At 51.5% G+C, this 13,638-nt stretch overlaps 6 protein-coding genes across 6 annotated transcripts; 1 reads left to right on the top strand and 5 right to left on the bottom strand.

Annotated features, from left to right (window-relative positions):
* Positions 1–126: 126 nt before the first annotated feature.
* Positions 127–885, bottom strand: BDW47DRAFT_131979 (uncharacterized protein; the record flags this gene model as incomplete). Its single annotated transcript, XM_024817446.1, has 2 exons — positions 281–885; positions 127–180 (listed from the first exon to the last, which is right to left on the bottom strand). Exons 1-2 carry the CDS (start codon positions 623–625, stop codon positions 127–129), a joined length of 399 nt encoding a protein of 132 aa, XP_024671523.1. The 5' UTR covers positions 626–885.
* A 2,541-nt stretch (positions 886–3,426) lies between these two features.
* BDW47DRAFT_106762 (uncharacterized protein) lies at positions 3,427–4,505 on the bottom strand. Its single transcript, XM_024812840.1, has one exon. It carries the CDS (start codon positions 4,074–4,076, stop codon positions 3,819–3,821), a length of 258 nt encoding a protein of 85 aa, XP_024671522.1. The 5' UTR covers positions 4,077–4,505; the 3' UTR covers positions 3,427–3,818.
* An 847-nt stretch (positions 4,506–5,352) lies between these two features.
* On the top strand, positions 5,353–7,463 carry BDW47DRAFT_106761 (sugar porter family MFS transporter). Its single transcript, XM_024812839.1, has 2 exons — positions 5,353–6,866; positions 6,920–7,463. Exons 1-2 carry the CDS (start codon positions 5,590–5,592, stop codon positions 7,296–7,298), a joined length of 1,656 nt encoding a protein of 551 aa, XP_024671521.1. The 5' UTR covers positions 5,353–5,589; the 3' UTR covers positions 7,299–7,463.
* Positions 7,464–7,861: 398 nt separating this feature from the next.
* BDW47DRAFT_117926 (uncharacterized protein) lies at positions 7,862–10,136 on the bottom strand (the record flags this gene model as incomplete). The annotated part of the gene is made up of 3 exons (XM_024815142.1): positions 7,862–8,678; positions 8,739–9,573; positions 9,626–10,136. The coding sequence occupies 3 exons, from the start codon at positions 10,134–10,136 to the stop codon at positions 7,862–7,864; spliced, it is 2,163 nt and encodes a 720-aa protein (XP_024671520.1).
* An 847-nt stretch (positions 10,137–10,983) lies between these two features.
* On the bottom strand, positions 10,984–11,774 carry BDW47DRAFT_106759 (uncharacterized protein). The gene is made up of 2 exons (XM_024812838.1): positions 11,305–11,774; positions 10,984–11,128 (listed from the first exon to the last, which is right to left on the bottom strand). Exon 1 carries the CDS (start codon positions 11,576–11,578, stop codon positions 11,357–11,359), a length of 222 nt encoding a protein of 73 aa, XP_024671519.1. The 5' UTR covers positions 11,579–11,774; the 3' UTR covers positions 10,984–11,128; positions 11,305–11,356.
* A 242-nt stretch (positions 11,775–12,016) lies between these two features.
* Positions 12,017–12,548, bottom strand: BDW47DRAFT_106758 (ankyrin repeat domain-containing protein). Its single transcript, XM_024812837.1, has one exon. It carries the CDS (start codon positions 12,496–12,498, stop codon positions 12,055–12,057), a length of 444 nt encoding a protein of 147 aa, XP_024671518.1. The 5' UTR covers positions 12,499–12,548; the 3' UTR covers positions 12,017–12,054.
* Positions 12,549–13,638: the final 1,090 nt, after the last annotated feature.

Genomic DNA, 13,638 nt, shown 5'->3' with positions numbered 1-13,638 from the left:
GGTAAGCCCGAAAATGGCAGTTGGCGTGATCCTCCAAGCGCTCCATGGTGTGCAGCCATTCGACTTACCCCCTAGCTTAGAAGCCATCCCCGTCATACTCGCCACCCCGATCCAAGGCGACTCCTTTCACAGTTCACGACACACATGGAGGTATTCCTGGATATGCTTCGGGAAGTCCTTCTTCCAGAGTTAGTCACCGGTGAAATACTCCTGTGCCTTTTTGCATCGGGCCTCGGACATGTAACGAAACAGACGGGGTGCAGACTTTATCACTGCCGACTGCGACGCAGGCAACCAATGGGTCCAGAGACTCGGGGTCATGGCAGAGATGTTTGTCTTCGAACTTGTCCTTACACGCCTCGCCGGTTCCAAGCATCAGGTCCTCCAGGAAGTCTGTAATTGCCTCCTTGGCCTCCGGGGCATCGCAGAATGCCGTGCCGTCCTCCGCGAGTTCGCGGATGATCTGGCCCTTCAGGGCGTGCTGCCACTGTTGCAAGGTAGGCTCACAGCCAACGCTACATGCCTCGCGTTGCAAATGCTCGATGAAGAGTTCGGGGACCTGGTTCACTTCCTTGAGAACCGAGAGGCAGGACGAGCCCAGGATAGCGGATACAGTGGGGAGCATCCGAGCATCCCGCTGTAGGCAATGCCTGCAATGGCAATGAAGTTGGTGAACTTCATATTCAATGGACAAAACTTTGTGATGACCCAAGGAGTTGTATCGTTGGGAGGGATAAGGAGATAGCCAGCGGTTGTTACTCAACGCGAAGGGAGGAAACGATTAGGGGAGTGTGCGTTTCATATGCCAGACAGCGCTAGTGTACTCCAGTGGTCCCAGGGGTGCATTGTTGCACCTCGACTGCTATGCCGATCCAAGGTGGTGTCGCTCGAGGGCAGTATGTCCATTCCAGGGATACATTTGTCGGCATGTCATCCCTTGTCTTCAATCTCTTCTACCACGCTCTAATGGAACAAGCGTTATTGTGATCAAGCCCACGGACTCCTCAGAAAAACTCAGCAATAAAATGCATTGTCACCAGCGTCATCGTGTGGGTCTGACTTTCCTTCCTAGGATGTACCCACAAACCCAGATCACTGTAGGAGTATAATCTAGGAATGCATCCGACTTGCATTATCTTGTGAATCTGGAGTCTATCATGCCACCCCACAGATCTCCGGTACAAATTTTAGCTTCACCGTGGCAAGTCACGTCCTGTATCTTGGGCTCCCCTTGCTTCAAACCTGTGCGCGATCACCAATTCCTTTGGAAGCATTGGGCTCCATGGGTAGCATGCTAGTCCAGCCAAACCCCAAACCTCAATAAATACGCAAGGTACGGCCCTCGAAAAAAGCAATATCATAGACACCAGGCCGCCTTCTATGACAAGTCCGAATTTTGAACGAATAATCTGGAGGGTTGAGTTATCTGGTACAAAAAAGTAGTGATCAGAAACAACACATTTCTAGGTACGTGTCGGACAGAAGGTGTGAACTGAAAGGTCGTCTACGCGGTCAGCCGCTTAGTGGCCGATCGGTATAGTCGCAGCTCAGACGTATCTGGAACTACTTGACTGGCATATATTTATTTCTTGCCGTCTTCATCGTCTTGTCATCAACTTGGCTAGTGTCATTGATTTTGATACAGCGCACGCCGCAGGAGCTCGCACTTACCCACATTTCATACTCAGACGCACTACCGTCGCGTCTTCGAAACCCGATATCGGTATCAATATAAGACAGTGGTTTCCGAGGCTACTCGCTTGGAAGCTCGCCGGGTATTTGTCAATAGCATCAGTTCAATACCACTGGCTAATATATGCGCCTGCTATCTCGTATTGCGTTTATTGGCTGATTTGCGGTGACGGGCATGTTCAGAAGTTGCACATAAAGTGTAACTACAGCCGAGAATATAAACACCAACAGTGGCTTTTGAGATGGGCCATTGACTATGAAGACTAGCGTCTGCAGATCCTGCGCAAGGGACCGGATAGACCATGCATATGATATCTTGGGATATCAGTCATGTCAAGTCCGACCAATATGCCGTTTCGTACTTTAGTGCCGTGGCTGAGACGATATAACGCAACCACACCCTAACTTGCCTAGTCTCAATATGAAGTGTTTCTTTCGCGTTGTTCCACACTGTCGACACATGCCATGCACCCATGAACTCTTGCGTTGATGGTCGTATTGCCAACGTCAGGCGACGCTCCGAATTTCCCCTTTCCGTCCGTCATCTTTGCCAATCCTTCATGAACTTCGTCGGCGTGATTGAGCCTGACCACCATGAAATCAACACTGGCCTTTGGAACACATCGGCACCCGGCGGTAGACTCTCCACAGCCTGTGCGCAGCCGTGGCGATTGGCTGAGCACTGTGAACACGCTTCCGACCCATCTCACGTCTGCCGCGTCAATAGAAACCAGATTGAAATTTCTATTGTCGGGATGGCTGTCCGGCTGCCGGTTTTCGGGTCGACCGGCGACTTTTGGGCATGTTACTGAGCAGCAATATGTGCTATCCGTGGTTCCCCCAAACCGACTGATGTTGATGTCTTCATGGAGAGGCTTTCCCTTTGTAAATAGATATTCGGCATTAAGGCAATCGCGCAAGATATTTGCGGAGGACATACGTAGGGACCGGTCAAAGCAGTGATACTGCATAGATTTTTCAATTCCTGTGCAAATGCAAGAAGTGTACTTCGTATATCAAAATAGAAATAACTGTATACATATTTATCTACATGATCATGTATCCATGTGACTAAGTAACCAGTAGATCAATAGACTCGAGAGATTTCAAAATTGTGAGCTTTTTAGTATATTCAAGACATCGATCCTGCGATCTCCAGAGCCTGGCAAATCCCATGGGACATCTGGCCGAGCATCCAACGAATACGCCCCGAGTGCAACAAATCAACCCTTTGTTGATACATCGTCATAGACCCCTTACAGACATAAAGATCTGCACACAACATTCAAAGTCTGTAGTGACGGCTTTCATTGCCCCCCTGATTGACCTGAACTTCTAGCGCTGAGTTGCGTTTGTCCCCTCAATGAGGCCTGGATTCATGAGAATGCTCAAGTTGTTTGTAGAGTAGTTCCAAACGGTTACTGTCAAGTCCCATAACCGGAAGTGACCATAATCAGACTCTCCATGTTACTTGACCATGGCTATACAGAGCTTAAACACGGTTTGATATTATGCCGAATCTTGGTTCTTTCCATAGACTTCACGTTTATTTCATAATCAAGTGCATCAATAGGTTAAATAACACAATCCTTTCTCGTGATCTGGGAGGATGTATCCGCTAATATATATATATCTCACCTCCCAACACAAGTCCATATTGACCACTACCATGTAACAATGACATTCAAGGCTAATTGTGGATACGTGCCAGACATTACTTTGAAGCCACCAACTCCAGGTCCAAAATACCTCCATGTCGTGACCAAACTATTGTTGACAGCTTAGGCAGACAAACGATCACATGACCGTCTCCTTCCCCATTGGGCGCGGCTGGTAGCCGAACACGTGATCCACAGCAACAGCGGGATATGTGTTTTGCCGGCTTCTTGTCAATATGCCGACCCGGGAATGCAACATGAATTCGGCAACAGACCGATCTCCAACCCCTGGGACAGACATATCTTCATCTGGAGTAATCTATTTACATGGTTTCCTCTCTGGAAGCAAAGTGGATGGATTCCGATCGCGTGTCGTAGTATCATTGCTCCGTCGAGCGCAACCGTGCCATGGGGCAGCCTGTACGGAATACGGAGAAACATGGATATAGAGCGATGACGATCGCCTTCTCAGAAAAGACATGGAGACGAGGTGCTAAGACATCCATCCACAACGTGTGGTTCACTGGCTAGTGGGCAGTTTCCAAGTCCACTAGGAGAGCGACGCCTTCCCAACGCCACTGACGCGAACTCGGCTCGGTCGGGATGGTCGCCGTTCTGTGGTCCAGGGAGTCGGTCCCGGGGGTTCATTTCTCTCGGTCGGCATTGCAGGGGCCAGAGCGCAGAGAGAAGAACTGACCACTTGGCCGCATGCGAGACAATCCCCATATTGAAAATCTATTGTCTTCAGGGCCGGTCGCAGGACTGCTGGTTACAGCGTCATAATCGACCATACACTGCGTAGAAGTTTCTTGAAATTTATTATGACGACAATGAGACATATCCATGCCTCTGACGTCGTCCTCCGCATTTCCCCTCGTTTGCCCCCGTGTAGGGAAGTCATGAACGCTTTTCCCTGCTCACCGGTGAACTTGATGGGAAAAGGGTGACAATATCCCCTCAATTTCTCCAGGTTCGGGGACACCTCCAGAACAAAAACCGTCAATAGTAAACAAAAACCGCTCGCCTTGCTGCTCACACTCCCGACCCCTTCCGACTAGACGGCAAAAGTGGGAGGGAGTGGATGCGAGGAGAGACAACCGTGACTGTGATAGGCAGAAAGGAGAATCGGATCCAGTTAGGGTCACCCTAGTCCCGTGATGTCAGCCAACCAGACGTGGCGATCTGCCCTCCAGACCAGCCCAACCAACCATCCAATTCATTAGTACGGAGTGGCCGAGCCCAAAAGGATCAGTAAGTGGTGAACGAGGGACGTGGTCTTTTTTTTACTGTTTTATTTTAATTTATTTATTTTTTTTTGCGTTCGGCTGGTTCTCGCCGCATACCATCGCAACCATCTTTGCCGAGACGGCTTCGTGCCCGCAAGGGATGCCGAACACCGTGGCGGCATAGACAACTGGGAAAGGCCGGCCGAGGTACTACTTCCCGGCCAGATAGATCTTTTTGATCCTTCCCAACCCTGACCATGTTGCATGGTTCAACTCAAATGCAAGTTGATCAGTCTGATACTTTCCCTCTTGGACAGAACCACGGAACGTCCCTGTCTCTGACCATTCCCCCCGGTTCCATCAATAGGTCGTAGATTGATCCCTGATCATTGCCTCCCCGGGAACCTGGAAGCTCGTAGCATGATTTAGGCCAAGTACTAGGCACGAGTCTGCATCCGACCTGGACGAACCAGAAATCTCCCCGATCAGCCCGTGGAACCCGAAGTTTTGCCTCTTTCTCCCTTAGCCAACGGATAGCCCGCCGTCCGGTTGACCTCCACAGATACAATTCGGAGTAGACTTCTCCAGTACTTGAAACGGAGATAATCTTGCCTGGCTAACTCCACATCATGTCTCCATAGCGTTCCTGATTGAAGGCCTTGGTTGGGGGAGAACCACTTTTTTTTTTTTTCCCCTACCCCCGTAAACACTTTTTTTTTTTAAAAAAAAACATATGTAAGATGAATATTGCCTGAACCATATTATTCTAATCTCCCCGAAGGCCAACAACATAAAAGGATTTCCATCGCCCCCGGAAATCAACGGTTTCCTTGTGTAGTGCTTGGTGTGGCTGAGTTGTGTTTTCTGTTCTGTTGCAACCGTTTTCGTTCATCGTCAACGGACACACTCTATTTATATGAAATAGGGACCTGCATCCATTTACTTGATTTTATTTCCCTCCTCTCCCCCTTCCCATCTCTCTTCTCTCTTAATTCCGAACCGTTGAATACACTATGGGCGTGGAAGAAAATACACATGGGGAGACCATCACCCCCGCGGTGGCTCCACAGCCGCTGCCGCTGCCGATGTCCAGTCAGGAGTCTGTGGTGGCCCAAAAGTCTGAGGAGGGTCTGGATACCCCCGTGCCCTTCATGACTTTGCGGTCGTTCATCATGGGCACCTTCGTGTCTATGGGGGGTCTGCTGTTCGGTTACGATACCGGTCAGATCTCGGGATTCCAGGAGATGTCCAACTACTTGGAACGCTACGGTGAGCTCGGCGACGATGGCAGCTACGCCTTCAGCACCGTGCGCTCCGGCTTGATCGTCTCGCTGCTGTCTGTGGGTACGCTAATCGGTGCCCTCCTCGGTGCCCCCCTGGCCGACCGACTTGGCCGGAAGTGGTCTATCACCATCTGGTGTCTCATCCTGAATGTCGGCCTCATCGTCCAGATCGCCTCCCCTGCTGGCAAGTGGTACCAGATGGTCGTCGGCCGTTGGGTCACCGGTCTCGGAGTCGGTGGCTGCTCGCTGCTGGTGCCCATGTACCAGGGTGAGAGCGCCCCGCGTCAGATCCGAGGTGCCATGATCTCCTGCTACCAGCTCTTCGTCACGCTCGGCATCTTCCTGTCCTACTGCATCAACCTGGGTACCGAGACCCTCGAGGGCACCGCGCAATGGCGTATCACGCTGGGCCTGACCTTCCTCTTCGCCCTCGCCCTCGGCGGAGGCATGGTCTTCTTCCCCGAGTCCCCGCGTTTCGAGTTCCGCCACGGCAAGGTCGAGAGCGCCCAGGCCACCATGTCCAAGCTGTACGGCGTGCCTCCCAACCACCGCATCATCCTGCAGGAGCTGCAGGAGATCCAGCAGCAGCTCGACGCCGAGTCGCAGGCCCAGAAGTGGCACGAGTTCATCACCGCCCCGCGCATGCTTTACCGCGTCCTCCTGGGCATGGTTCTGCAGTCGTTGCAACAGCTGACCGGCGCCAACTACTTTTTCTACTACGGCACCACCATCTTCCAGGGCGCCGGTATCTCCAACAGCTTCATCACCCAGGTCATTTTGGGCGCCATCAACTTTGCCACTACCTTCGGTGGTCTGTACGTCGTCGAGAACTTCGGCCGTCGCAAGTCGCTCATCGTCGGCGGTGCCTGCATGTTCATCTTCTTCATGATCTTTTCCTCCATCGGACACTTTGTCCTCGATGTCGAGAACCCCGAAAACACCCCCAACACGGGTAAGGGCATGATCGTCCTCGCCTGTCTCTTCATCACGGCGTATGCCATGACTTGGTAAGCATTATCCCATCTTATGCCCTCTTTGCGCACACGCTAACATCACCTAGGGGCCCCATGATCTGGGCTATCGCTGCGGAGCTCTTCCCCTCCAAGTACCGTGCTAAGGGTATGGCCCTGGCCACCGCCTCCAATTGGCTCTGGAACTTCTTGATCGGGTTCTTCACCCCGTTCATCACCAACGAGATCGACTTCGCCTACGGGTATGTCTTTGCCGGCTGTCTGTTCGTCGCCATCTTCGTCGTCTATTTCTTCGTCATCGAAGGTCGCGGCCGTACCCTCGAGGAGCTCGACTGGATGTACGTCAACAATGTCGTCCCATGGAAGAGCGAGAAGTTCGAGATTCCCCCGATGCACACTGGCCGTCATCATGATGATAGTGCCTATGCCCGGAAGGAGTCGAAGTCCTACCATGCGGAGAATGCTTAAAAATTCTTTTACTTGTTTACTTTCTGTCTGGGAAGCTCTGGAGTTGGTGTTTTTTCTGTCGTTTACTACATTTTATGCTCTTATGAGTCACTTGTACAGTTGGAAATGTGGTCATGTTGCATGATACCTTGGACTTGCAGTATATACCTACACAATCGATGATCGATATCAATTTTTATTACATCCATACCTGGAATCAATGCGCCCCTAAGTAGTGTATCGTAAGGCATTCAAATTCGATCTACCATCATCATCTACGTAGTCAAATCCGTGGTTCTTTCGTCATATATGCGTACGCATGATGATTCTGGTGTGTATTTTCACCTGGTATGGATGATACTTTTTGGCATAATTGTTCAAAGGTTCGTCATATTTTGTTGTTGTCGCGCATTGTAACCAGCTATTCTTATAAATCTTAGTCCCTGTTCACTGAAGTCACAGTGTGAACATTGAGAGCCATCCATCCATTCGTCCATCGATTAGCAATTAGTCTGTGGGGACATTAGCTCCTTTGTTGTATACCTATATGTACATGTTTGAAATCACCGTCCCATATCATGCTATCACTCCTTCACCTTTTTTGTTGCATGTCTCCGAGTAATCACGCCAGGGCCACCCAGTGTCAGTCGAGCCTCACCAGCATCCAGTCCAATCCACCCATCAACCTTGTTCAACATCGCTCCCACCACCTCCTCTCCATCTCCTAGCGGCGGGAGCTCATTATGCCTCAATCCAACGCCAATCCGCGCAATCGCCACCGCATCTAGTGCGGCAGTCCACGTGGGTAACTGATAAATATAGTATGTGACATATGCTAGGCCTACCAGCTGCAAGAATATAAAAATACTAACCACCGCTGTCCCCGCGAGCGTCTTCACCGGAAAGGGCACCAGCATCCCAGCGCCGAAATGGATCTTGCGAGCGGAAAAGGTAGACGACGCTGTCACCGTCTGGGTCAACATCGCCCGGTTGGAAAGGTACATGCCTGCGATGAGGCCCAATTCGGCCGCAGTGGTATCGTTGAAGGAGGACACCCAGTTCCCAATCAGGGATGTGAGCACTTCGTCCGGTTCCCCGCCAATCGGGGACCCGAAGACGCCGGAGATGAGGGACCCGCACATCCTTTGGAAGTCATTGAATACCGTTATGCCCAGGTTGGAGAAGGGAAGGCGGCCCTGTTGGCAGATTTGCTGCGCGGCTGGTGGGAAGGTCTTATCGGAGGCGTTGGCTGCCATTTCGAAGAAGGACTGGTTGCCGAAGAGGGCAATGGCCGTCGTCATGAGCGGACCGGACGTGTTCAACATGTACGTGCCGTATGGGTCGGCAGGCTCGGTGTTCCACATGTTCAAGCTGTAGCGATGGTAGCCGTGTGTCTCGTCACTGGGAAAAATGGTCAGATGGGACGTTTGACTGTGCTATGGGTAGGTCGAGTGAGCCTACCTTTCCGTTGGAGGCCCGCCACCCTTGCCCGCCTGCAGATTGAGTTCGTCGTTGAACTCTCTGGCCATGGTATCTGGATCTGGCCATTCGCCTAAGAGAGGTCCATAGATCTGAGAGTTCATGTGATTTCCAAGCTCAAAATAGCCCCTCGTTGTGGACGTCCTGCAATGGAGTGTGAAATTCGCCACGGGGTCCGGGGTGTTTATTCGTCCATCGACCACGTCCAGGTAGAGGTCCTCCCCAATCTCCTGTCGATTCCGGCTCAATGACCAGGGATGTACTCCATACTCTCCCGGGGCGCACACTCGGATGTCCAGGAACGGGCTTTTAGACAAAGACCGGTAAAAGGGGCGTTTTCCCGGACACGGTTCTGGAAACTTGGCCCGGGGGATCTTGTCACACCACGCGGATGAATTGAAGCGCAGGGCATGCTCGCGAAGGACCCCAGTGCCTGTCGCATTTTGCAGAGCCGTAACGAAGAAGTTGGGCGTGTGATTCATGACATCGTCTCCTGAAGTGGTCTCACCCATGGCCCAGTATCGCAGCGTCTGTCGCCACGTGGGGTCAGTTATCACGGCAACGTGGTCATCTAAATACGACGGGTCGGGCCACAGGTGGGTTTCAAGATCAAGCATGTTGAATGTGGCCAGGCTGGACATCACCTCCTGCACCACCCGATTTTGGTGGATAGTGGCCAAATCGGCCGGCTCAGGATCGTAACCTACCACAACCGGTGTCATCGATCCGCACGCCCCGGTGGGGTTGTCCAGACAGGTCATCACCGGGATAGATTCCCACGACACCAAGAGCTGCTGCAGGGGATGTTGCACGGCACCTATAATAGTGTCAGCAGGCGAGGTGCCCTCAATGAGACGGCGGAGGCGTACTTAGGGCTATTAACCCCATGCCCAGCCACAGGAAGGGGCTCCCAATCCCCCTCCCCGCCGTGCGCGCGGCTTCAAGGACGGCGGTCACATCGGACCAGCGGCGATCGGCTAGGGCGAACAGTTGTCGCAGGGTCAGCCGTTGCAGGGCCTTGCGCTTTTGCGTGTACACCACGGCTGCCTGTGCCAAAAGCGTCGAAGTGACCGGGATTGTGGCAACACTGGCAATGGAATTGAGGGTCCGTATCGCGGCCACCCAGCTAAGCATCGAATACACCCCGTGAGCCGCCAGACCATATTGGGGGAAGTAACGCTGCCCACTGTTGCCGTTGGGGGCAGGAGACCCTGACATGACACAGGTGAGAACCCAAGGGATCACCAGTAGGGGCACATAGAATATGAGGAGATAGACGGTCAGTTTTCGGTATCGCAAAGCCAGGGGCACGCCGGGGCGCGACTCAGTATCGGGCCTGTCCCCTGCTCCGGCGGCCAGCTGTGTCTGTTGGGGGTTCATCCTGTGCTCTTGAAGGCTTTTGTCGAGGTAGAAATGAGAAAAGACAAAGCCTCATGCGGGAAATGACTACTTTATGGTTGTTTGAGGGTTATATGCCAAACCATTGTCCTTAGTCCGTCCAAGGTCTACCCGCTTGTCAAACACAGCCTCGTGGACTGCAAGGCTGTGTCTCAGATCATACGAGACAGCTACTGGGCCCCTGAACGATGTGTGGAGACACGGTTGGTAGGCTTCACAGCCTTACTCTCCGCTGCATTCGCAAGATCTGCAAAACATCTCCATATGGGATAGTCCCATCCGTGGTGTTGAAGCGTGTATCCCGAGATATCGCTTGTGGGGTTATAGTGAGCAGTGTTGATGGGCGATTCCCTACAAATGGGTAATTATAAAGCATGACACGCACAATGATTGAAAGACACAATGATTGAATGAGTGAAAGCTAATGGATGCACTACTCTTTTTTTACTGTTTGTTTTATGGTAGTGTTGCTTTATCAGTATCTACCCTTTTGAGTTCTCCATGCATCAACAACAGACTAAAACCAAATGCTAAACAGGGCACGGATGTTAGTATCCCCCACTCTTTGTATATGAAGTGAGGAGTACTGTGATAAAGCATCGGCATGATAAGACATCATACCTAAAGCACCATTGTACCTGAATACTAATCACCTCTTATAGTGGGTACTTGTACCCACACATGGAAGATTCGCGACACGCTTCACACATATCTGAATTTATTTTCTCAAATCGAGTGTCTACTATTACAGATGCAAGAGAAATTTGACCGTCTATCCTCAAAAGAATGTGGAACAATGGGCACAATCCTGGAGAGAGCCATGTAGCTGGGAAGCTTCTTCATAGTGTATTTTTATTCAATTGTATTTCCAACAAGACTACTGCATAAAGTTTTCAGTATCACGCGTCACATGATGATTGATATCCTGATTTTTATAAATTCCAACCGTACGACACGCTGATGCTTGTGGTATCCTATCAAGTCCGCATTAGTATAATTCTTGAGAATTTAAGAAATGATTCGGAGCAAGAATGGAGCAGTCAGAGACCCGTCTTGAAAGGAATTTCAATGTCACCATAACAAAAGTTCAGAGAACAAAAGGAATAGGTATCATCATATGCAAGGGTGGTGTACAGAGAAATGAACGTACCGGTGTATGAACTCTTCTGATAGATTCTGATGAGTTAGTAGAATAGACAGATCTAAAACAGTAGCCCTTGATCATAGTGTCGCATTAGCCACAAGAGCAGGGATGTGGTCATCCAGGGCAACGATGAGGTAAATTCTAGCAAATTATTGTCCAAAACCCCCCAACTGTACCACTTAGGATATCCCCTGGTGGATTCCTGCCATCTGCAGGAGAAAAATGAGAAAGATGAAAACTCGGATGGACGACATGCGACCGAAGGCCTTATAAAGGGCATGCAGTAGGGCGAGCCCTACTGTTTTCCATGTTTATCATGTTTACCTTGTTTTCAATCCTGGATGATCCCCATTCTTGGCATCAGATGAGATGAATGTGGACATTCTCCATCCATCCCTTGTTTGGCATCAGTCTAGTCCTGTATGTGGTATGCGAACACTGTTCAAAATTACAATTTCGAAAATGATCAAGGCAGGAATAAATTGATAGAATAAATTATCAGAAACATTGATGGAATAGATCGAAAGAATCGAGAGAATGAATTAATGGTATCAATTGATGGAATACTACGTGAAAGCTCTGCAGAGGAACAAACCGGCAACCCACGTCATTGTGACCCACTCGACCCACGGATTCCACATCCGCACAAATGGAAACCTGGCTCCTCAAGGTCCGCTGTCGATCCGGTTAACGATGGTTGATGGGTGTCAGTGGGCCAGCTGAACCAAGGGTATACAAGGTCAGGAGGAATGAAGCTCAACGATTAGATCTAAACTGGGTAGACAAAGATCTCTTTCTCTTTGTAGGCTCGACATTCCCAGGCGTCATTGAGAAGCGCATGCGTTGATGGTAGCACTCGATCATCCTCATCATTCTGGGTCTGTGCGGGCGGAGTAAGCTCGATTCCAGGGAGTCCACGACTTGCTTGAGTCGGGCTAACGACAAACCACCGTCGGGCATGGCGTTCAGAAGGAGCTCGACGATGTGATACTGGCCGAGACGGGCCGCGGTAGCCAGGGGAGCGCGACGGATGGGATCACCCGCCAGGGGGTTTGCTCCCTTCTTGAGCAGCAGCCGGATAGCCTCATCAGCTCCTCCGGTGTCGTTACTCTTGATATAATACGACAGTATGGGCTCGTTGTCCTTGTCGGGGGTAGTCGCGTTGACATCGGCATCGTAGCGGATCAGAAGATCGAACATGGGCTCGGGATCACCCTCATCGATCAGTTATAAAGGCTGCAGCGGTCGGTAACCACTTGTTAGGAAGTTAGGGTCGAAGCCCCAGTCCAAGAACACCCGAGCCACGGTGGTTCTTCCATCTTAGACAGCAAATTCAAAGGGCACCTCGTCGCGGGCGCTGGTTGGATCTGCGCATACCCCGCAACTGAAGAGGAATTGAAGCATCGCCGGACCGTTGTGCGCACCAAGTTCGAGCACCGCCACGTTCGGCAAGCCCTCCAGCGGATATCCACCGTCCAGCAGTCTCTGCACCTGGCTAGGCTTTCCGCGCATGATCGTCTGCCCCATCAGGTGCGATACTCCCGCGATGGCCACACTCCGGTCGACCAGCAGGTGGAATGTCTCCTCGTGTTGGATAGCTAATTCGATAACCGGAAATCCCCATGTCTCCGTTGTGTCCGGATCGATCCCGTGGTCCAGGAGCAATTCGACCACGCCGGTGTGCCCTCCGCAGATGGCGTCAATCAAGACCCTCTTCAATACACCGTCCTTGCGAGCACCCGCTTCCACCAGGAGCCTGACCCCTGCACAGCCCGGTCCACTAACAACCTGGCCACGGGGATATGACCCCCCATCACTGCCATCTCTAGTGGCGACAGCTTGCGCCGGCACGGTCGAGGTGCGGGATTGATGTCGTGGTCTAGCAATGCCTGCATGACTAACACGTAGCCATGTTCAGCTGCCAAGGTGAGGGGGTATTTGAACTGGCTGTCATCTCTATTATTCTTGTTGAAAAGATCTGGGTTCTGCCACTTGCCGGTCGGGTTGGGGTCTACACCCTTTTCAAGGAATAACCGGACAATTGACTCGTGCCCGTGCATGGCGGCCATGGCTAGAGGCTTCCAGGGTTCATCCACGGCTGCGTCAGGCGGGGCGCCCAGCTCGAGCATCCTGCGAGCGAGGGGTTTCTTTCCATGAACGCAGGCCCATTCCAGGGCCGCGGAATCAGAATTGCGGATGTTGTTTTTGTAGAGATCGCGATCGAGTAAATGGTGCAAGAGGCGGTTGGTTCGCGCCAAGGAACTAATGTCATGGTCACAGGTCAAACACGAGGCAATGTAGGAGATGATCTCGAGAGGCAGGCTCATAAACTCCATGGTG

The sequence above is a fragment of the Aspergillus candidus genome (assembly GCF_002847045.1).
Source record: "Aspergillus candidus strain CBS 102.13 unplaced genomic scaffold BDW47scaffold_26, whole genome shotgun sequence".
NCBI classification, from domain to species: domain Eukaryota; kingdom Fungi; phylum Ascomycota; class Eurotiomycetes; order Eurotiales; family Aspergillaceae; genus Aspergillus; species Aspergillus candidus.
Note: the sequence above shows the minus strand (reverse complement) of the source record. Positions and strands in the feature narration are given on the sequence as shown.